This window comes from Salmo salar, chromosome 14 (assembly GCF_965601325.2).
Source record: "Salmo salar chromosome 14, fSalSal1, whole genome shotgun sequence".
NCBI classification, from domain to species: domain Eukaryota; kingdom Metazoa; phylum Chordata; class Actinopteri; order Salmoniformes; family Salmonidae; genus Salmo; species Salmo salar.
In genome coordinates, this window is record NC_138304.1 from 69,293,914 (window position 1) to 69,317,183 (window position 23,270).

The window sequence follows — 23,270 nt, forward strand, 5'->3', positions numbered from 1 at the left end:
GGTGCTTTCCTCTGTGTCCCCTGTAAAGAGAACAGCCTTCTGGCTGTGTACTCTGCTGTGTACACCGTAGTCTGACTGTCTGTGTGCCTCTGTATGTGTCGTGTACGTGCATAGTCAACCATGAGTGAAAGTGAGAAGCCATATAATATGGGTTTTTGTTTATTGCTCTTTAAGTAATGTACCTCAGTAAAATGTGGGTTGTTTCGTAAGACTTGGAACACCAGTTAAGTACCAAATATTATGCTTGTATTGCGCGCACAGTATATTTAAGTGTTATGTTCGATAAATACATAGCATATAAACTCCTATTACCTAGCTGTCACAACACTTATAATCCTAATTTTCCTCTACATTCAGGAAAAACAAAACCGCTATACAGCCGGATGGGAAAACAGCCAGAATAGTGAATATCAAGCCAGTGTGTCTCCAACTCCTCTCTCTCCTCCTATACCGCAGACAGGTGATTAATAAACATTAAACAATCCCTTCTCTCCCAAACACACCGGAATCTGACGGGAAGAGCAGCATATGTTTGCCTGGAGGCACAGAGAGATGGAGAACAACCCTGCTGAGTGTCAGATTTAGGAAGAGGGGGAGGGGCAGGTCACAGGGAGATAGGATGGGGGAATTGACACTGGGGGTAATGTGGAGGGAGGGGGCAGGTAAGGAGGTGTAGAGAACAAGCAGATAAGAGAGGTAGTTTAACAGATGGGGGAGGGACAGAAGCTGAGGTGCGGTGTTGTGCACTGGTGTCGCGGTGGTCTCCCAGGTAACGGTGGGGCTGGCGACTGCCTGGCACGGTGACAGTTACCGCTGTGATGGTGAGGGATCGTTTTCACTTCATCGCTCTGCCGTAAATGGGCTCTCTGAATTTTCTGTGGCCCCTGGGGTGCACGTTCGCATCAGTAATTATTAATTTGTGTATGTGAGAAAGGGAGGTGGGTAGTGTGTCTATGGTTAATCATAAGTGGTGAATTGCTTATTTTTTTGAATATTCCATTTTTTAAATTAGCAACAAATATTTTCTCTATCAAAAACGGTTTAGTAAATACTTTTAATTGAATATCTTAAGAAATTATTTTTGAGAAACATTTTAAAAATTCACCTGAAATTGTACTTTAACCATTCATATTTTGAAGGATCTGTTTCATGGCCAGTGGTTTGTAGGTATTAATGTATTCGAATAAACCTCGAAAAGCATCCTTCCACCATTATCGACAGTGAATGATAAAACATAATACCCAGACAGTCCGCATCAGTTATTCTTTAATAATATATTACATTTATGCCGTAATACAATAACAGTAATAACATTAATATTAAACATACACAGTAAGTACAAAATGATGTGTTTTTTTTCTTAATTTACCCACACATACCCTCCCCTTCACAAAAAATAATCCCATAGCTGCCTGTGACAGCACCCACATAGAATCGTAGTACACAAACTGCCCATTTTATTGGGTGGAGTTGGACGGTATCCAATGTCCAGATGAGGAATGAGCAAAACTAAGAATGTTGGCTGTCCTGGATATGGCTCATCTCTTGTGACGAGATGTTTTCAAAGTGGGTCCAAGTCCAGAGAGAAACAGATTTTTTAAGGGAAGTAGCATAGAGATAAATAGTAGTATCTCTATGGGAAGTAGAGGGCATTCCAATGAATGCCGTTTGGGGTGTCATCTTGACAGTCAGACAGACATACAGGGACATGAAGTCAGAACTCATCCACAAAATGTCATTGGCAGTTAGGAATGGACACTGCCTAGAAAACCAGCAGCCCAGAAGAATTCCATGCGTCTTTGAGTGAAGTGGCCGACACATATACAGTACAAACATCACCATGCCCTTCCCTGTGAGGGACTGGGCCGCAGTAAGAATTTGGGGAAGAAATATGTCTTTGTCCTCTTAAAGGAGGCTAAGAAAGGATGGAATATGGAAATCGCTCAGTCCGTCAAATCTCCAATCTCGTCAGAAGGCGTCCACCTATTTGCGGTGCTTCATCTCCTTCTCGTGGTGGCCCTTGCCACCCCCGTGGTCCTTGTCCAGCATTTTGATGGCCTCCACCAGGTAGCTCTGGAAGGCGGAGAGGGCAGCGCAGATAGCAGGGGTACCGAAGCCGTGGGTGAGCAGACTAAAGTGGGTGAGGTTGCTCTGGACCCCGGGCTCCAGACAGGGGTTGGGACGACTCGCCCCCAGAGGAGAGCGGTCTTGGGACATCAGGTCTACAAACTCCTTGCAGATCTCCCTGAGGAGAAAAAGTAGGAGAAGGGTTAGAATCTTTCAATGCCAACGTCAACATTTTCAGGTCAACATTTAACAATGTAATGGGACGATAATCACACTCATTAAAACTATACACATATTTCCTAAAAAGCTTCGTCTGCTTCAGTTAAGCTTGAAAATATTTTTTAGTTGGCGTCTGCCCTTCACGCACACTATGTATATCTGTATGTATATGCAACACTTGAGATGGTTCAGTATTAGTGAGACTGTATCTACTGTAAGATTGTATTAGGCCCAGACATGGATCACGAGACACTCACTTGGTGGCCAGCAGCATACTGCGTCGTGTGGGAAGCTGCTCGGGGTCACTCTGCCTACACAGATACTCTGCTGTCGCTCTGGCAGGGAACTCCGTCTCACACACATACCCAAAGTCACGGGCCAGGTGGACCGCCTCACCTGGGAAGAGATAGAAAAGACTAGTGAATGGCCGGATGTCAATGCGGAGGTTTGGCAGGAAATAAGGCAAAGCTCTGTTTTTTTACGTGACGCTCTTGTTTGGATTTACCGTTGGTTTATGGTACTGCAGGGTATTTTATGTTATTATTCATTTATAAGCAATTTCCGTTCAATTTAATTGTGCAAATATATTTTGGTTGAACAGTTAATTACAGTGGCAGTAGATTTTAATCGAGATTTCACTAAGCGATAACTGGGAAATATGTCCTCTACCTAGAAAGTTGTGTTCACCCAGGAGTGTCTGTCAGTATGTGTACAAGTTAGTGGGCCTCTTACCCTCCACTAGAGCTGTCAGGAGGGTGACGTTGGCTGCCTTGCGTCGCCCAGCGGGGAGATTGAGCCCAATCTTCTCCAGACGCTCTCTCAGACAGCGCCCACCATTCTTTGACTTTGCCCTGAGGGATGAGAAAGGAGCCAGAGAGAGCAGCTTAAGACCTGTCTGTGTGGCCACGTAACAAACTACTGAGTCTAGTCCTTGGCTCTGGCTGCCCACTCCTAGGTCTGTTTGTCTGTCTGGGCTGCTTTCACACAAAACTCCCCATGGCCATAGTCTAGTACTGCTGCCACTTGATGGTTTCATTTGGTCCTTTGGTTTTGCGTCCCGTTTTTGTTAGATATGGTGCCAAAGCACTTCATAGAAGGACAATGATTTGAAATATGCACTATTGTAATCTAATGTATGAACCCTGAACAGGAAAAGTGGTTCATTACATAATTTTTTTTTGAGGGATTGAAAATGTCTTAAAATATATGCATTATTACATTCTCTGTGGAGGAGCAGAACTTTTGCCACTGGATACATTAAGCAATCAAGGGGTGACAAATATTGTATTCTATTGTTCAGAATACCTGAATACATCTGTTGTTCAGAATGTTCTTATTTGATTTATTATTGTGTGTGAAGCGTGAAGCTGTGTGTCTCCACCGTTTCTCTCTCCCCACCCCTTACTCCAAACTCTGACCCTCTCACCTGCGCAGGACTCCGCCCAACAGGGAAGCATTGAGGCACTCGGGCGGGGCCAGCCGCCGCTGCACCTCCCCCACGGTGACCTTGTACTTGGAGGTGGAGCTGAGGAGGGAGAGACGGCCGGGGACGGAGCAGAACACCTCCCCTGGGTTGGACACGGAACCCATCCCTAGACCATCCTTACTGAGGTGGAGGGCCGACAGGGCCGAGCCGTTCAGCTTGGAGGGGATAGGAACTGTTGAGAGGAGAGAGGAGAGAGAGAGAGGGTGGAAAGAGGGGGAGAGATAGCAAGATAGGAAGAGAGATGATAGAGAAAGATGGGTATCGAGGAAGGGAGAAAAAGAGTTAAGGTGACTAAAAATCATGTTTCCACAATCCTTTCTAATATACAAGTAATGTAAGTAATGTGTTTATTACATGGATAATAAATCCAGTGGCATGTTTTCCCATGTGTTGACAGCTCTAATTCTGGCACCACTATTGCTGTTGTTGTTTTGGTCACAGCAGGTGGGTTCCATGTTTCTTTAAGTAACACATCTCATTTTGATCTTTTTCACACCTTCACTTTTCTCTGATTGCTAAGCTTAAAGACCTTCATTCTCAAGTACTGAATGTTGCTAGAATTCAAGTTGCCTCTTTGCAGGTTTAAAAACTGGGAGAAACTGGGGACAAAGCAGAACTACCATATGAATGCCAATTATAGGATTGTGGCTAAGAAAGCATTTGAACCGTTCAAATCTAAACATCGTGGTAATATTTGCAGCTACTTGAGAGGAGTATTCGAAAAATGATTACAATTTAAAACGGCCACTCAGTTCCTAATAATGTTGACGTAAAAAAAAATTTTTTAAATGGTACATCATCTTTTAAACCGTTCTTTTGTTTTCTTGAAATGAGCTGATGTAGCCCACTAATCACATCTTCTCATGCCAGGACTGTGGGCTGGGATCTAAAGGCTGGGTGGCTCCTATAGGCTGAATTGATAGGCTGGAATTAACCCTTTCCCTAGGTGAGCGTGTGTGTGTTATTATGTATGAGTGTGCATTACTGTGTTTCTATGGTATCTTAGTATCCTCTCCTGCCCCCGTGTGTGTGTGTGTGTGTGTGTGTGTGTGTGTGTGTGTGTGTGTGTGTGTGTGTGCATGTGGGTTTCTGCATCTCTTCCCCCCTTATCCCTTTGGCTCAGTGCATCCTCCCAGTGACTAGCTATACTGTTGCGGAGTTATTATCTCTGTGCCTACTGTCAGCTGTGCTAGTGCTGCTGCTGTGATGCTTTCTCTCCACTCTCTCTCCGTGGGCGGCGTGCGTCTCTTTGCGACGCCCCACTGTGCGGCACAGATTCCCGGACAGAAGGGAGCTCTCTCTATCCCCCATTCAGAGCCAGCCAGGCCGCGGAGCAGTGTAGAGGTCTTTAAGGTCTCTCTGTGTGTCTCTCTCTCTCTCTCTCTCTCTCTCTCAGATCCATTTATTCATGTGGGTTTTGAGTTTGTTTCTATGCTCTTAAATCCGTGGCCATGAGTACGCGCTGCAATTGATACATTCTCAACCTTGGCAAATCACTGGAATGATAGTCATTCCTCTTGAAAATGAGTGTTGGTGGCAAAATGTTAAGCATCGCTCATGCATAGATGTCATGTCTCCGGTGTAGTCACTAAAGCGGATTTGGAATTTAAGTATTTCAAGCTGTTTGGAATTCAACTTGAATTGGTTAATCGTGCCCCTGTGTCTTGTGAAAAATCCTAGTTCTTACGATTGGTAATATTAGAGTGATCATAGGGCTGTGAATTTCTCCAGAACTCCTCTTTTATCACTTCTTTCCCCTCCCTTTTCCTTGCCCCACTTCTCTTCTCTCCTCCTTGCTCTAATCCTGCTCGCTCTCTCTCCCTCTTCCTCTCATATGACCATGAACAGTTCATTAAGAATGACTGCCTTTAGGGTGAAGTCTGCAGCCGAGTATTAGAGAACTTTTTGACTTCAAATGAAATAGCAAAACAGAATTATTTATAGTGTGTGTGTGTGTGTGTGTATGCTGGAGGGGTGGTTGGTGTTTATAGGGAAGGGTGCGCACACACACACACACACACAGAGCTCTGCCTCCCTTACCTTTCTTAATGACGGAGTGGTCCAGGATGCCCAAGGCTGATCCCTCCTCCATTCCCTGTGTTGGGTAGATACAGTGGCCAGTCAGGATCATTTATTCACTACCCCCACCAGCCAATTCAAAACCAGTCTGGGCCAAGTGCAATCTATAATTTAGCTCTTGTCACAGTGTAAGAAAATTATAACAGTTGATTGGCAGATTTGCTGGAGTATTGTGGTTTGTTAGGGCATCAGTGTTGGAAACTAGACTCAGAAGAGGGCAGTTTAATGAGAAGCCAGCGTTAATTCAATGTTGAGGTGGTTATCGTGGGGCCCTTATCATAATACAGTGTATGAGACTTAGCAGACGCTTTTATTCAAGGCCAAGTTAATACTCTTACAGTGTATGTGATCTCTATGAACGGGGTGGAAGAAAAAGCAGTAAACAGAATTGCACTATTTCCTGAAATTAGCTGTGAAAATACACAATGTTGTGTGGTCAGAGAACAAAGAAAAAGACAAAAGTTGGCCCTGCTTAACATTGTCTTCACTCTATGAAAACCTAGACAAAGAGCTGACATGTGTTTGTAAGTTGAGGGTGGGTCTTATGGGAGGGCTATTGGCATGATAATCACTTTGTCAATTCCATGTCTCTTTTTATGTTGTGTATTTTTTTTTACATGAAGTTGCAAATAAAAAAACTATTGCCTAAGTAGGGTATGTTTTTCACTTAAATGACAAAGAGGCTAATTGATTAGCCTTCATGAGATAAACCCTGCGATCGCACTCCTTTTCGATGTGAATTCATGTACATCGGACATTTTCAAAAATGTCATCACAGTGCCCAATTTTCAAGTTACTAAATCTTTATGTAATTATCTATCTTAAGCCTACATATTTTTATATGGATGGATCAGACCTACTTGTCTATTCAGCAAATAAACTTTATTGAAAGAACTGCAAAAATAAAGTGACCAATTTAATTCGCTATAACAAATTCAACAAACATTTCAACATTTTAAACTTTGAAGTGTTTGCCATTTGTGGGTTATTTCTATGTTATTCTACATGTGTCATGAGGCGTTCTAAAAAAAAATCTGCAGAGAGAGATGCTATTCGTCTCGGATTTATATGGGGCTCAAACTTGCGAAATTAATCCATTAATCAAATAAAGGTTCTGTCAAGAGAGAGCGTTTAACACAAACATGCTCTGGATGACTCCATGCCTTCCGCTTGAGTAAGTGTTTCTTTGTATTAATGACCACGGGAATCAATTGGTTGCGCCGAATTGCGTCAGAGATGCAGGATGCTTTGAACAAATGCATCTGAATCTGCACCTGCTTGTGTGTGGTTGACTACTCAATAAATCCATAGCAACGTTTAAACTATTATTCTTGCTAAATTGCATGCATACCATAATATGTTGAACAGTTCTCCCTATGACTTCAATGGATACCGGCTAAAGCCACCAACGAAATGTTGACTTGCTTCATGTGTTAGAGGATAGCCTATAGGCCTAATAAGTCAGCCTTGAATTTAGACACACAAAGAACAAGAAAACTATTCAGGAAGGAAATAATTACAACATATAATATTTCATATTATTATGTACATTTCTCAGGAGATTAAACATCAATTTTGTTAATTTTCCCGCTGCAATTAGAAACAAATTAGTTATATATGAGGTAATAGTATAAATGCGCCTATTATTTTATTGATATCGTATTATTTTGTTGATATTTCCAATATCCATGTCAATTTCAATTTACCTGAAAGAAATGGCTTTTCCAAATAAACTATTTAAGAAGTGCGTCCACAAAAAAATAGGCTAATATAGTTAAACATATCACTAAAATGTATTCAAGGTCTAAGAATGTAAATGATAGTTGCTTTCAGATATATTTGTTTGATCTCTGCCCGCTATATTTAACATAACACTTTGGGGATTAGGTTGAACTAAGATAATTTTTAAGCTAACGAGACAAGCGAGCCCCTGCAATTAGTGGACCAACTCCGTTTAACATGATTAGGCCTACATGTATCCATCAACGCAATCATCGCCACTTAGACAAGTCTCTAGACTATTTACACTGCCACGGGGAAAAGATGCCATTGGTCTCTAAATAAAGTGTTTAAACTGTGCGTGTACTCTCACAATAAGATCAGGGCGAAGAGCAAGGCCATTTAATCTGACAGGTGGCCACTTCGAGACAAGTATTAGTGTAACAGTTGGTAAATATGCAATATTTTACCAAATGTTATATGAATTACAATTAGGTATTTTTGTAAGGTGGAGCCTTTGGGAGAAAAAAGCGAGTGTCTAAAATACGCATCAAAAGATGACTGTCACAGTAAAAAAAGAAAAAAGAATCCTTGCCATAAACACAATTATTCACCAGGTTCTTATAGATTCTTCTACAATAAAATAGTAAACTAATGCAGCAATTATCTACATACTGTGTGCATGGGTTAGGCTATGCGCTGGAAGGTGACTTTTACGCACGACCAATGTAGTGTTTGTGAACGGGAGAAGGAATAATAAAAAGGTCCACGCACAAATAAACCCACCTGCATGTCCTCCAGTCCGTGATGTCCAATGTGCATTCCAAGAGGCCCGTCCCCTAGCGCTGCGGCACCCTCCCCAAGTCCGTGGAGAAGCCGGGGTACACCGGGGTACTCCCGACGGTGGTCGAGGCTTAAAGCCCGGTGTGACTGTGACAATAGCCCCCCCTCGTCCGACCGCGACCTCTGCGAGTGCCATGCCGCTTGCTGATGCTGATGGATGGAGTTGATGGAGGTGTAGGGGTCCGATAAGTGAGAGTATGCAGAGTCCTGGCTCTGGGAGTATGAGAGCGAAGACTGTGGGTATGGAGGGGGGAAGTACGGAGGTTGGAAGTCTGAGGTCGGTGTGTGGCAGAGCGGGGGAGCCGAGGAGTAAGCTGCCTGGTTCAGCGAGGAGAGTTGGGACAGTCGCCCGCTGGGCGAGGAGCCGGTCAGTCCGTCCGCGCGGTCCTGTGCATTAAATACAAAAAAGTAACTTAGGCTTCTAAATCAAACAATTTTTTGGTTACATGCAAATGCGTCGATTTACTGCACCAAATGTCATGCCTATAATTACCTTTTTCCTCGATTCAAATAATCTTTGCAAAACTATAAATAGTAGCCTAAGCGTTATCATAAGCACATTACAATTCGTTTTGTGTCAAGTGATTAACTGAACTGCAATGAAATTGAAATACAACATACAAATACAATTATTTTTAATCAGTTCAATAGCCTATATAGATCTGCACAAAACTTAGTCTGTCTTGACCACAATTTTTTCTATTTTTATTTTTTTTACAAATGTAGCTTAATATTCAACTATTTAATTATAAAATGTGCAAATAAGTCAAACTAAGTGTTTGATTTGCATGCACACAGGCAGCAGGTGACTCTGGCATCGCTGCATGACAGTGTCAAAGGTCATGCCCACTGAGAACCCCAACAGAACAAAGGACAGGTATCTACTGCGTAATAGCATCATGTTGCCCCAGGAAATACAATACTCAATAATATTAAATATGTGAACACATTTATGACTACAGGAGCTTATAAAATGATAGCAAATATTTTCTAGTTAAATGTAAAGCAATATAGCCTAAACATAACTTTAGCCATTTTGTCTGAATTAATTTGGGAGTCATCATGTAATATTGTAATAACATACTATCATCAACGCAATCATTTTACAATATTCTCCAACTGTCCTGTAGCCTTCCCATATGCATGCACTTCCTGGTTAAAATCGATTTTTTTCCAAAGCTGGGTCCCTCCTATCGATTTTGTTTTGTTAGAACAATGTCCATTATTAGAAACTAACAATGTGGGATTTAAAAGCAAAGGAAAAAGTTCATTTAAAATATGTATAAAATAATAAATGCCAACATATAACCAATAACCACTAGTATAATATATAGGTTACCATCTGAACATGTATGCCTTATACATTTCACACCCCTTTAGTAGTTTCAAGTTTCACTACGCTCACCACAGCAAAACCCAATGGTACTTTTACAAAAGGAATATCTACCATCTCAAAGTGCCATTCTTGTTTAGTCGGCTCTGTTCAAATTCATATTTCTACGGACACTTTGACGCGGTCCGACATTCCGCATACAGCCGATCTATCCGGACAGCTGACAATGACAAAAGCTGCGGCGCTAGTGCGAAGTTAACGTCACATATCTGTGCCCACTCGAGTCAAGACAAAGTTGTAGAAATGGAAAATGACAAGACCATATCGGACCTAATCTGGTCTGCAGTCCAGCGCGTAGTATTGAATTTACAGGGACTCACCATAGCCGAATATGTGTGGACTAACATGTCTTCTGGTTACCCAAATTCACGGTCTAGGATATGGATGTCTTATCGATGTCACCAAATAGTTATAATCCAAGATACTTTCATGTGTCTACAAGATCCATGCAGGAAATAGCTAAAGCTTTTCTTCTTCTTGCTTTTAGAAATGTCTCAATCCTCAACCACGTGCTGTTACGGATGCTTCTGTCAGAAAGTGTCCTAAATTTTCTCCATGCATGCGCTACTTATAGGTTTTCTGAACGAGCTCCACAGAAGAGGGGAGGGAGGGGTGGGGGGGTGGGGGGGGGTCCAGTTTTCTTAAAGAGATATTCATTCAGACAATCATACATTTTCCCACATTTATGTTTGATATTTTCCTACCTTTACATTCTTTTTAGATTCGAAGTTAGACTGTATAGACTAACCAGACATCCCATATGATTTGCCTCCTGTTTTAAACGCCAAATGAGAGGTCTCGTCCCCAGACAACCCAAAATGATTTTTGCACAGAGTATGCATCAAATAGCCTATTAGGCTATATGAATCAATATCCAGCCTTCTGTTTAAGCTGCCGCGTAATCAAAGCATTACGCACGCTATCCACCTCGCTCAACTTTTTGTGAGATACAGATAACTCAAAACAACTTTTAAAGTGATTTGAAATATATTTACATAATTTGATTGTGCTCACCATGACAATGAGTGAATGTTATCTATAGCATTTCAGGCACCCAAATTGGAAAACTGTTAACATTTGCAATATCGATCCCTAAACCCATTATAATACCAAACAAGTTCTGTCACTAGTTCTTGCCACTTTACAAAAACTATTTTAAAAATATATATTAATTATAAGCCCTATCTAGCCATATCAGTAATAGGATGAGAGAAAACAAATTTCAAAATTCATTAGCCATTTTATAAACGTTTATCAATTCAAGCATAGCCAAATAATTTGTTACCTGACAGTAGGGCTCAGTCTTCGTTCGAGATTTCCAAAGCATGATGACGTTGTTGTACAGAGTGGCCGGGTTGCAGAGATTGGAGTTACGTTTGGACAGGGGGTTATAGCGGGCAACAGGAGGATGGATAAAGACTAGCTGAAGGTAGACTGATGAGTGAGTTAGTTGGAGTAGCGACGCAGGAGTTTTGTATGAGTCACACAGAGACATGGACGGAAGTTTGAGGAGGGGTGTGAGGTGAGCGGAATCAAGAGGGCAGCTAAATAAGGGCAAAAGGAGGGTTAGAGTTTCATGCCAAAAGGAAACATTTGAAGAGATAACACAATCACGTTTATTAAGTCGAAATCATTAAATTGTACTGTAATGTGCAATTATACTATTACGCATGACCAAGACATTAAGCAAACTGTATAGACTAGATTTTTATTAATTACAGGCAAATAATTATATTTAAGCGTTTCCATGGATATATCAATTAAAACATAATTATAACCGTACACTAGACTTCAGGCTACTGGTGTCTCTACTTGCTACTGTATCATTTGAAAACTATGTCCAGACTTGAGACCCTGCACGTTTTATCAAAAATGTATCGGAAAATAAACATCGTCATGCAGTGACTCTTTTTGTAAGAAAGAAATTAAGTAAAATGCAGCGTTGAAATCTAAATACTTATTTTCTCTGAAATGTAAAGTTAAAACATTTCAGTTTTATGGATTGAGAATATCTGCCAAACATAGAATTAGTTACTGTTTCACTGATATATTAGGGTCTTCAAAATAACTTCCAACCTGTAATCCATGCATAATTCTGGGATTTACCATGACCCAAAATGCCACACTGCTGTCAGAATGCCATCTAGCGGTAGAAAAAGCAACATGCATAGAGACATGGAAAGATACTGGTTCACTTTAACTACAGTACCACATAGTTACTATACCAATTATATTAGTCTAAAATGTATGTTCATAAACTGCATCACTCCTTTCAGAAAACAGGAACATTGGTTTTATGCATATGTCCTGTAAGTGTTTTCAATTACAGTAGTAAGCAGGACAGCTTTGAGTGTGGATACCAGCTCTTCTCTGTTGAAGGAACATTCTGCTTCAAAATGAAAACACTTAAGATGAAATCTTTAACAAAATAATTATTTTATTCTTCACTTTCATACATGTAACAGACTGCTTATTTACAGTCATACCATCTTACAAACAACTGACATGTTTATCAGGAAGCATATGACAAAGCAAATATAGCCTGTTACTAAACACAATGATATATTCAGCCATTTTGTCTTAGTCTCGAGGCTGAAGTTTTTCCTAATCATGTTACGCGTCTGCTCAGGAAAAACTCCTGGCCCTCATCTTCATGATCAATACACAAGTGCTTCAGTTTGTGGTAAGGGATTTCCTCAGACTGCCCATGCTTCCCAAGGCTCCCTTGGCACTGCTCTTCAGGAGGACACTGATCTCCTGTCGACAGAATGGGCACTGGAGTGCCAATGCGCAGAGGGCCTCCTCTAGTGCCCCCTGGGTGTGGGGGTCAGGCAGGGTGCTACAGGAGCCCAACATGGCAAGGGTGTGGTTGAGCCAACCCTCCTCCCTGACCAGGGTGATGATCCAGGGCTGGGCCTTCACACAACCTCCCAGGGCCTGCAGACCCAGCCTCCACAGCTCCCCAACCTCCTCCCACCACTCCTCCCAGGCAGGGCTCACCCTAACTGGGCCCGGGCCCGAGCTGGAGTCCAGGGCACCACGGAGGAATCGCAGGGCTGCGGAGATGAACCGCCTCTGGCCTGCTTCAACCGGAGCTGGAACATGGTAGAAGAAATACAAAGACAGGCTTCAATGAATTTAGAGGGAATGTATTAGGCATACATTTATACAATTGCAAAAATTAACAATTCTATTAAGACAGAAATTGTCCTGTTCACTCATCTAAAAACAAAGCCATGTTAACTCACCTTTAGGAGCTGGTTTAAGCCTGCCAATCATGAGCCCCAGAGTACAAAGATTGGCAGCCAGGACCAAGAGGCGGGGTTTGTGCAGGAGAACAGGAAGTGCTTCACTCAACAGTGACTCAAGGCTTCTGAAACAAGGGTCCTTTCTGAGAGACAAGATTGTGCATAAATAAAAGATTTTGTCACACAGGTTATATTGTAATATTATGCATCCCCAATGTGAACTTGCAGTTGGTGAACTATTTACCATTGAGGGGGAGATTCATTTTCATTTCTTTCATAGTCAACACAAAACGACCCCATTTTGCTGTATAAAAATCCATCCCAACTAGTCACCAGTATCTGTAAATGAAACTATGCTATGTGTGTTTTATAGCGTACGTGTGTGCATTACAGTCTCTACAAAACATTCGTTATACAACACATACGTGTGTATTGGGTCTCTGCAAGGGCAGCTGTGTGTAGTGTTTATTATTTTGTACCTGACTCGCTCCGGCTCCGTGACAGTGAAGTTGAGCAGGGCCGAGCAGGCTGTCTCCATACTGGGGTCCCGGGCTAACGCTGCCCCTCCTTTCCCCCGCAGGTCACCCCATCCCTGGGTTAGGAAGGTCACCAGGAGACCTGGGGTGTCCAGGGTGAGTAACACCTTTCTTGGGGCGTCCTCTGCAGAGAGGTGGCACAGAGCTGGGAGGAGATACCTAGAGGGGGGGTGGGGGGGTGGAGGAGAGCAGGAGAGAGGCTGTGGCTTAAGATCCTGTTTTCAAAATGCAGTCAACTCCTGATAAATGCACACAGCTTGGGACTGTCAGCAGAACCTGCACTAAACCCAGCATGCAGTTACCTGGAGCAATCTTTTAAAGAATTCAATTGGGACTGGAATCAGAGTCAACCTACCTTACAGCATCTTTTCCTGTCCAAGCCCCTCCCTGTGAGCAGTCCCCTACAGACATCTCCGACATCCAATTGGAAAGACCCTGGTCCTGACTCTCTCCCTGCAGATGGCTTCTGGCATAGCCCATCAGAAAGGGCAAGAGGGCAGTCACTTCTTCCTTGAGACAGGAAGTCTCTTCGGCGAGCCAGGCGCAGAGGGAACGGAATGTGGCGAAAATGAAGGGGTCGCCGTAACGACTCGGATCAACCTGGAGAAAAATACTTAAAAGTTAGTTTCAGAGTCAGCCTTCTCTTACAGGAGTACTCTTTGAGCAAAGCTCAAAGTGTGATAAGTTAAACACTACTATATTGGATAAATCCATTTGAATTCAATCACTTTTTGACAGCACCCCTTTTGATTTGAACGAAGCCTTCAATATATTTCCCCATTGTAGGAGGGCTCAGAAAGTGACTTTTTGGACCCGAATGTCAAAACGTAAACATGTTCAAAGTTAACCCATTTTGCATACCCCACCATACCATGAGGCATCCATGTCTTCATCACTGGAAAATATAGCCCTTTGCACTTCTACCCGTAAACGGGTTGAAAATTGAAGATTTTGAGACTGATAAGCGCCTAAATTGGAACGCAGTGGCTGTACAGTTAAATGCTATACATGAGTATCAGAGCTCAGGGTCTCCGCTCCACAGCTCTGTATGGGTTTTGACTGACAGTCGTTCTGAACTTGACCACCGCGTGCAACAAGAAGTTGGCCACATCCCTCCCACTAATTTGGCAACTTTTACACATCTTTGGTTGTCCGAGTGAAGGAAATGCTGCAAATTACGAGGACTCGATGTATTGTGAAAAATGAGATGCTGAGGATTCGAACAAATATTGCTTTGATGTCATACAAGCAAGCCAATCGCCCGTGAGTCCAAATGTGCACTTCACATTTCCATATCATAAAACTCATGTAATATAGAGTGTCAACGTTTATGATCACTAAGTTTGATGTACAGTTACAAGATGACATGGCGTTATACCCTGGGTTGTCCTGAACAGAAGGTTGTATTGTGAAGAAAATTTGTGAAGAAAATTTGCCGCGGACCACGCATCAGAACGCACTCATCTTTCCATTCTATGCGCACCAAAATTACCATCTGCTTCGCTGAATTGCCTCGTGAAAGCCTGATACTATAAGATTATAAAATACAATTTAGCTAGTCATGTTGGAAATAGAACAAGCTTTCAAATTATGCCCACCTGACCCAGAATGACATTTATTATGGACCGTTTTTGGATTGCGTAAACAGTACTTGTGTGAAGGCAGGGGAATGCAATGCTGTATTCCAAACAAAACTACAAGTGTACTTGCTCTAGTTCCTCAACGGCACAGCTAGAAGAGCTAAAAAGAAACACCTTATAGTTGAAGACTCTTCGAGTCATATAAAACACATTGAAATTACTTAGGAACTGTGCACACTTAGGTGTGTGGCCACTTGGAAACACCAGTTAGACCTCACTCAAACCTTTGGAAGTGTAAGCTAGCTAAATTGCCATAAATGTTTAATGCTTTTCAACCTGTCCCCAAATTAATATAATTGATTCAGAGTTTGTTTTGATATTTTAACCTGCGTGTAGTGATTGCGTTTGGTGTGGGGGACAAAATAAATTTATGCACGATGGCGCGCAGCTGGTTTGGGTTCCGTGTTAGGTTGCACCCATCCCAAATTTTCCTAGAATATTCTTATCATGTTACTGAATGTATTTCCAGATTTAGTTAAAGATATTAGGTAAAGAACGGTAAAATGCACATAAAAATCAACAGTGTAATATTTGGATTCACTAGTGTCAGGTGAACTGTTGTGTCCTCACCTTTTGTCTAATACTTTTCCCATAACCTCCAAACTGGTCCCTTTTAATTGCTACCATGGGTATGAATATGCTTTCTACATTTCTTCTTCAAGAAACATTTCAATTTAGCCCTATCCATAAAGTGTAAGAGGTAAAAAAAAATTAAAAAAAGATCAAATACAATTAAAAAAAAAAGGTAACTTAAAACCTCTTGACGCGCTGATCCCGTATTCGGGATCAACATCCAGCGAAAAATCAGAGCGCCATATTCATAACCAAATCTAATAATTCCTGTTTCTCAAACATAGGACTATTTTACACCGTTTTATAGATACACTTCTCCTGAATCGAACCACGTTGTCCGATTTCAAAAAGGCTTTACAGCGAAAGCAAAACATTACATTGGAGAGTACATCGTCAAAATAGCCACACCGCCATTTTCCGACCAACCACATGCATCACAAATAACCAAAACACAGCTAAATGAAGCACTAACCTTTGACAATCATCAGATGACACTCCTAGGACATCATGTTACACAATACATGCATTATTTTGTTCGATAAAGTTCATATTTATATATAAAACAGCATTTTACATCGGCGCGTGATGTTCAGAAAATATTTTCCCTCAAATGCATCCGGTGAATCAGCACTACAATTGACTAAATTACTATTCGAAAACATTTTTAAAATGTAATATTGTCATTCAAAGAATTATAGATGAACATCTCGTGAATGCAACCGCATTGCCAGATTTAAAAATAACTTTACTGGGAAATCACACTTTGCAATAAACGAGGTGCTATGCTCAGAAAAATAGGCTAGGCGATACAGGTTAGCGCCATCTTGGAACCATCTAAAATCAAATATACTATTGTAAATATTCCCTTACCTTTGATTATCTTCATCAGAAGGCACTTCCAGGAATCCCAGGTCCACAACAAATGTAGTTTTGTTCGAAAAAGTTAATAAATTATGTCCCAATAGCTCCTTCTTGTTAGCGCGTTCCGAAGGCTACTCAAAATGTACTGAAGCGCGCGGGACTTGTCGTCACGAATGTGCAAAAAATATATATTTACGTTCGTTCAAACATGTCAAACGTTGTATAACATAAATCTTTAGGGCCTTTTTCAATCAGAGCTTCAATAATATTCAAGGCGGACGATTGCATTGTCTTACTAAACGTTTCGGAAGGGGAGGCTACCCATGGGCGCCCGCGTCATAGTAGTAATGGCCCTCCCCCTATGACCAACTTTCCAGGCCTCTCGTTCGGTCAGTTTCTACCGGAGAAGACTCAAACCACTTTGTAAAGACTGTTGACATCTAGTGGAAGCCTTAGGAAGTGCTCAATGAATCCTAACTCACGGTGTGTTTCATAGGCAAAGACTTGAAAGTGATTCCACAAATCAGATTTCCACTTCCTGTTAGGATCTGTCTCGGGGTTTTGACTGCCATATGAGTTCTGTTATACTCACAGACACCATTCAAACAGTTTTAGAAACTTTAGGGTGTTTTCTATCCAAATCTACTAATTATATGCATATCCTAGCTTCTGAGTTTGAGTAGGAGGCCGTTTAAAATTGGCACGTATTTTTTTTTCAAAATTCGCTATAGCGCCACCTGTCCTTAACGTGCATCAAGAGGTTAAAAATGTCAATCATCCCAAAATATATATTCGCATAGACCCTATTTTACATTATCTGAGGTTCTTGTTTTGATCCCGCCATCAGTTGAGACACAAATCCTCCAATTCTGTAAAGCAGCGTCTAAGCTACAACGTGAGTATATATATTAAAAAAAAGAGTTCACCCATATTTTGATAATTACCATTAAAATAATTAAAAAATATATATAAAACATTTTTCTAGATATTTTAGAATAGTTTGACAACCCTTTTTGTGAGCTTTTAAATTATATCAAACTCAACCGTTTAGCTTTTCCAGTGATGAAGACGTAATGGTAGGGTGGGTATGCAAAATGGCTCAACTTCGAGCACCTCTATCTTCTGAAAGTTTTGGCATTCAGGTGACCACTTCTTCCATGGGCAAAAATGTATTGAAAGTTATGCTTAAAACAAAAGGGATGTTGTCAAAAAGCACTTGAAATCAAATGGGTTTACCCTATTGTGAATTTTGTGTGTCTGTGCTTTGTACTGTCCACGACACACAGTTATCTTGTGGGAAACATGATTTGAATTTAACTCCACCTACACTTTCTTACAGACACTCTGGCTGGTGTGTATAATGAGTATGAATGCATCTTCTTTTCCTCGTTCTCTTACCTGCTGCAGGTGATAGATGACTGCCGAGAAGGCCTCCTCCAGAACCCGGAGAACCTGCCTGCTCTGCTGCAGACTGAGCCCAGTGATGGCAGTCTGTGGCTGGGCATCGCTCTGCTGGGCGACTCCCTGGCTGCTGCAGGCCTGCTCCATGGCCGCTTCCATGATGCGGTAGCAGGCAGTGAGTGTCTGCTGCAGCTGGGGGCTCAGCTCTGTATCGGGGGGCTCCTCCAGGCCCATCCTCACCTCCACACAGGCCCGGTTCACCAGCAGGCAACAGAACTTAGGTGGCCCCACAGGCTCCCAGCCACACAGGTCCAACAGGCAGGCGGAGAGGACTAACACAGGGCCTAATTGACCTGGGGTCAGCTTGGCCTGCAGCATGGGCCTCAGGGCCGCCCACAGACTGACCACAGTTGGCGTTAGGTCAGTGTCCTTTGGTGTTCCACCTGGCGAGGGCAGGAACTGCGGAACCAGGGCACACATATCGAGCTGGGTGAGGCCAGTGGCTTGGCAGAAGTCTTGGGAGACTCTGGCCAGGAGAGAGAGGAGTTCGGCTGGGTGCTTACTCCAGGCTCTCTCTTTAGTTTTGCCTGAGAGCAGGGCACCAAGAAGAGGTAGTCCTTTTTCATGGCTCAGTGTCTGTTTCTGCTCCAAGGCCCGACAAAGAGCTGGGACAGCACCCCTGGCCAGGAGCTGATCTGGGCCCCGGGGTAAAGCACACACTGTAATCAGAACCTGGTAACAGTCTGTAGTCAAGGCCTCATCCAGTTTGACTGTTGAATGGGAAGTTGGAGCTCCATTTTCTGCAGTACCTTCTTCAGAGCCTGTAGGGCTCGTCGCATCCTGAGATGGTGCTTTGAATCCCGCAGTGTCCTGGACAGGCTCTTTGGTAGTGTTCGTGCTCTGTGATGACTGTTCATCTTCAGCCTGGCTTGGCTGGTCTGGTTCCATCCCTTGTCTAGCCTGGTGCTTGGCTTGTTTCTGCGGGCTCCATTTGGGCCCATCGGCCAGCAGCCCTAGCAGTAGAGGGATGGTGGTAAGGAGCTGTGGGTGGGCGGCCATGTCTGGGTCTGTGCTGAGGGCAGCCAGCAGAGCTGTGCCCAGAGACAGAAGCTCCTCTGGGGGCAAGCCGGAGGCGTCACTCCCCCGGACCGCAGTCACCAGCAGGCGAGCTGGAAGACTTAGCCCCACCGCCTCAAAGATGCGCCGCAGCGTCGCACTGTCAAGCTGGCCTGCTGGACACAATCGTGTAATCTACAGAACAGAAAGTGAAGGATGGAGAATATATATTTTTTTAACCCACCATACCAGATTAATTAGAATTACTACAGGTCAGAGATAAGGTAGACTGGTGACACTCTTACCAGGAGGAGTGCAGCGAGTGTGTGGCTGTCGTTTTTGGCGTGGGTGAGTGTGTGTAGACAGCGCTCCAGGACCTCGCGCTGGGCAGCAGACAAGCCATCTATCGCCAGTGGAGCTCCCTCTCCTTCCTCACTGCCTGTGTGTTCGCCACTGGAATCACTCTCAGAGCTCACAATAAATGTACCCTCAGCCATTGCTAATGCCATCCTGTAAACACATTATACATATCAGTGGTGAAAATGAGTGAGACAGAGATCCAGACAATGCCCCATCCCCACAACAAATTGAGGTAGGAAGACGTCAGCCTGTTCACATCCTGTACATTGGATTAGTGAGCAAAAATAAACCACTGCCTTTGTTTTGTCAAGCGCTAACCTCAAATTAGTCCTTTTGGAAGTTTTTCCTTGGTAAGCTATTCTCATGATTTTTGTCATTGTTGTGGAGCACCACTCCTTTCCTTTGTTTGCTGAAGTGCGAAGGCCCACCTGAACTCTTATATTATGAAATAAGTCTTGTTGTGCATTGAATTATGTTCATGTTAGCTGTGTAGCTAGCTAGCCTAACTATCCCAAGATGTACTCTTAATAGGTAGACCAAACCAGTTTTGGTGATTTCTGGTATTTCATCAAAATAAATCAACACATTTTTGAACTCATTCAAAAGTTTTTACCTGATTAAGTACAATACCATTGGAAAAATCATGTTTAAAGTTCAATTTATATTCCTAAAACGTAAGTTGAAAAGGATGCTGTCGCTGCTTCCTGTTGACAAGACATTTGTGATATATTGAAGACAAACATAAAATGTACTATCTGCACATACATGTGCAACAATAGTAATCCTATTACTTGTAGTTTTTATAAACTGCACATGCACCAAAAAAACCCTATGGCAATAAACCACTTATCGATTAGGGGGGAAAAAAATAAAAATAAGGTTGTACGTGCTGACGAAACTAACACCTAAAAAACCCACATTATTCTTTATTAGGATCCCCGTTAGCCGACAACTAGTCTTACACATAACCAAAAGGACTTCACATTAAAAAACATTAACATGTAGTGTGTGTTTGCATTGATCAGTTACACATACATGTCAGTACATACACACAAAAAGTAGGTCAAACGGGGGAGAGGCGTTGTGACGGGAGGTCTTGCTTTATTGGTGTTTTTTTTTTATAAAACAGGTTTGCTGTTCACTTGCACTATATGACATGGAAGAGAGTTCCATGCAACCAACTGTACGTTACCTTGAATTTGTTCTGGGCCTGGGGACTGTGAAAAGACCCCTGGTGGCATATCTGGTGGAGTAAGTATGTGTTAGTGTTGTGTGTAAGGTGACTATGCAAACAACTTGGAATTTCCAACACTATGTTTCTTTTCAAACAAGAAGAACCCTGTCAGTCTTTCCTCAACTCTTAGCCAAGAGAGACTGACATGCACATGATTAATATTAGCCCTCTGATTACAGTGAAGAGCAAAACGTGCTGCTCTGTTCTGGGACAGCTGCAGCTTAACTAGGTCCTTCTTTGCAGCACTTGACCATGTGATTGGACAATAATCAAGACCAGATAAAACTAGAGCATGCAGTACTTCCTTTGTGGAGTGAAACTGGAGATATTTTTTACATTACTGGTTAGAGAACAACCTGCAGAAGACAGTCAGCTACATTTTGGAGTGATACATTTTGAGGGTCACCAAAACAGAAACGCAACACTTGTCTATTACTCATGTCGATATCACGTTGATGCGCTGCATTTTGAATCAAATCGGTCGCTAACGCGGTAAGTGTAATGCAACACTTTTTTGTTAATCACGTCGATATCACGCTGAAATCAAACGCTTTGGATGTAGCGCTGTTTACACTAACACTATTCAAAGGCCACACGGAAACTTGGAACAACCTATACACGGTTGGTTAGATGAGAAATTGTAGGAGGCTTATCTATATTTTGGAATGTCAGATATTGATTTCGGGAGGCTGCCACCACAGAAAAGGAACAGACCAGTTTTTCTGTTAGTTAAATTAAATAAATAACGACGCAGCATAGGATAAAAGTGACAACGGTTGGCTGCTATTTTAGTGATAGCTGGACAGTTGAATTCATGTATTGGTGTGCGGCAAGCGACTTTTATAGAAACAAGCCCCAAATTTTCCGTGCCATTTCCTTAACTCCGCGTTCAAAGTCCTGCGCATCCCAGTGGGTGTGACACATCAACAGTACAAAACCAAAGATGTGTATCTGTTTTAAGCAATCGATCTCATGTCATCGTGATGGCTATACAGTTTTATACTAATATCACCAACCTGAGGTATAAAGGATGTAATTCCACTCAAATTTTACAGGGTGTAAAGTAGTAACAAACTGTCCACATTAGGGAAATTAGAGCAATATAGAAGAATATAATATGGCAAAAATAATTCTACATGTCAATTTAAGGTGATAGTATGTTACCCACTCAAACTATTGCAACAATGACATTTCTCACTCATAACCAATTAAGAGTTTTAAAAAGCTCTCAAACAATTTAGCTCAGCGCTCTAGACCAGTGTTTCCCAAATTTGATCCTGGAATCAGCTGTGTAGTGCTAGTGCAAAAACCAAAACGTGCACCCAGGGTGTGCCCCAGGACCGAGCTTGGGAAACCCTGCTCTAGACTAAAGCCTCCAGTGTCTGTGCAGCAGCCTGGAAGTTTGGCATCCCTACTCTTAAGGAGCCTTGTTATTTGCAGAGGTAGACTGGCTCTAACAGCAAAATACTCCATCTAAACATGAATCGATTCTCAATTACGATACGGTTCCAAAAACAAAGCCCTTTTCTGGGCGGCAGGGTAGCCTAGTGGTTAGAGCGTTGGACTAGTAACCAAAAGGTTGCAAGTTCAAATCCCCGAGCTGACAAGGTACAAATCTGTCGTTCTGCCCCTGAACAGGCACTGTTCCTAGGCCGTCATTGAAATTAAGAATTTGTTCTTAAATGACTTGCCTAGTTAAATAAAAGGTAAAATAAAAATATCACAAACTATTTCACAAAAGCAAAATACACACTGTTTTAACCAGCTTTATCAGTTGCAGCTGACAGTATTTTTCAGTGACAACACGTTTCTGGCGACCTTCTACACATTCGTGTTCGGAGCCGCTGTAACATAGAAATATGGCCATGTGGGAACACGAACCTGGCCTAACCCTATAAAAAAGGTGAGCGCCAATTTAACATTTTATTTTTAGGAAAAAATGTATCGCTCATATGAAAGATATGGTCCTTATTCCTTCCTAAACCGTACCATATGTTCAGACCGAGCGAACAGAAGACACCTTCATCCAATGGCTCTTGTGGAACTGAGAGTGATGTTCAAGGGCTAGGCTAACTCAAATTAGTAAGCTTTCCAAAGTGTTGTGGCTAATGAACTCATATCGTTTACGTTCAGCGTACATATATTTTAGCATTTTCTCTGACATACATTGAAAACTACTGTGATAAAATAATTAGTCGAAGTAGCTACAAACATACTCACATTTAGGCTAGCTGCGTTCTTTATTTGTTCATTCAACTTTCAGCGCTGCACAAGAGAATGAGATCCACGAAAGTAAGCTGTCAAAATAAGAGATGGTTACAACAACCAATCAACGTGATCAACAAATTATTATCGGCCAATCATGAGGAGGTTCTTTGACATGTAAGGACGCCATTTTGGTTGGTGTCCCGTTCTCGGGAACGTTTATATTTTGGTTGGCAAAGCAAAATATTGGCACATTCTTTCAATGCTCTTTGATAATGTTGTGTTTTGTCATAGTAATAAAAGTTACTCCAAAAGATTGCAATTACTTGGCTGCGTGAGACGGACGTGAT

The 23,270-nt window shown here is 42.2% G+C and overlaps 2 protein-coding genes across 6 annotated transcripts; both read right to left on the reverse strand.

Annotated features, from left to right (window-relative positions):
• Positions 1-1,249: 1,249 nt before the first annotated feature.
• LOC106570035 (transcription factor AP-2-epsilon) lies at positions 1,250-12,140 on the reverse strand. 4 transcript variants are annotated; one of them, XM_014141943.3, is made up of 7 exons: positions 11,092-12,140; positions 8,357-8,800; positions 5,813-5,867; positions 3,713-3,944; positions 3,019-3,137; positions 2,544-2,682; positions 1,250-2,245 (listed from the first exon to the last, which is right to left on the reverse strand). In XM_014141943.3, exons 1-7 carry the CDS (start codon positions 11,299-11,301, stop codon positions 1,984-1,986), a joined length of 1,461 nt encoding a protein of 486 aa, XP_013997418.1. In that variant the 5' UTR covers positions 11,302-12,140; the 3' UTR covers positions 1,250-1,983. The 4 variants fall into 4 exon arrangements, with proteins under 4 accessions (XP_013997418.1, XP_013997417.1, XP_013997420.1 ...); XM_014141942.3 differs by having other exon boundaries at positions 8,345-8,800; XM_014141945.1 differs by lacking the exon at positions 11,092-12,140 and adding an exon at positions 10,127-10,368.
• Positions 12,141-12,223: 83 nt separating this feature from the next.
• On the reverse strand, positions 12,224-23,035 carry ncdn (neurochondrin). 2 transcript variants are annotated; one of them, XM_045694634.2, is made up of 8 exons: positions 22,936-23,035; positions 20,674-20,724; positions 19,427-19,631; positions 18,063-19,316; positions 13,946-14,190; positions 13,534-13,749; positions 13,055-13,197; positions 12,224-12,901 (listed from the first exon to the last, which is right to left on the reverse strand). In XM_045694634.2, exons 3-8 carry the CDS (start codon positions 19,628-19,630, stop codon positions 12,480-12,482), a joined length of 2,484 nt encoding a protein of 827 aa, XP_045550590.1. In that variant the 5' UTR covers position 19,631; positions 20,674-20,724; positions 22,936-23,035; the 3' UTR covers positions 12,224-12,479. The 2 variants fall into 2 exon arrangements, with proteins under 2 accessions (XP_045550590.1, XP_013997416.1); XM_014141941.3 differs by lacking the exon at positions 20,674-20,724.
• Between the last annotated feature and the right edge of the window lie 235 nt (positions 23,036-23,270).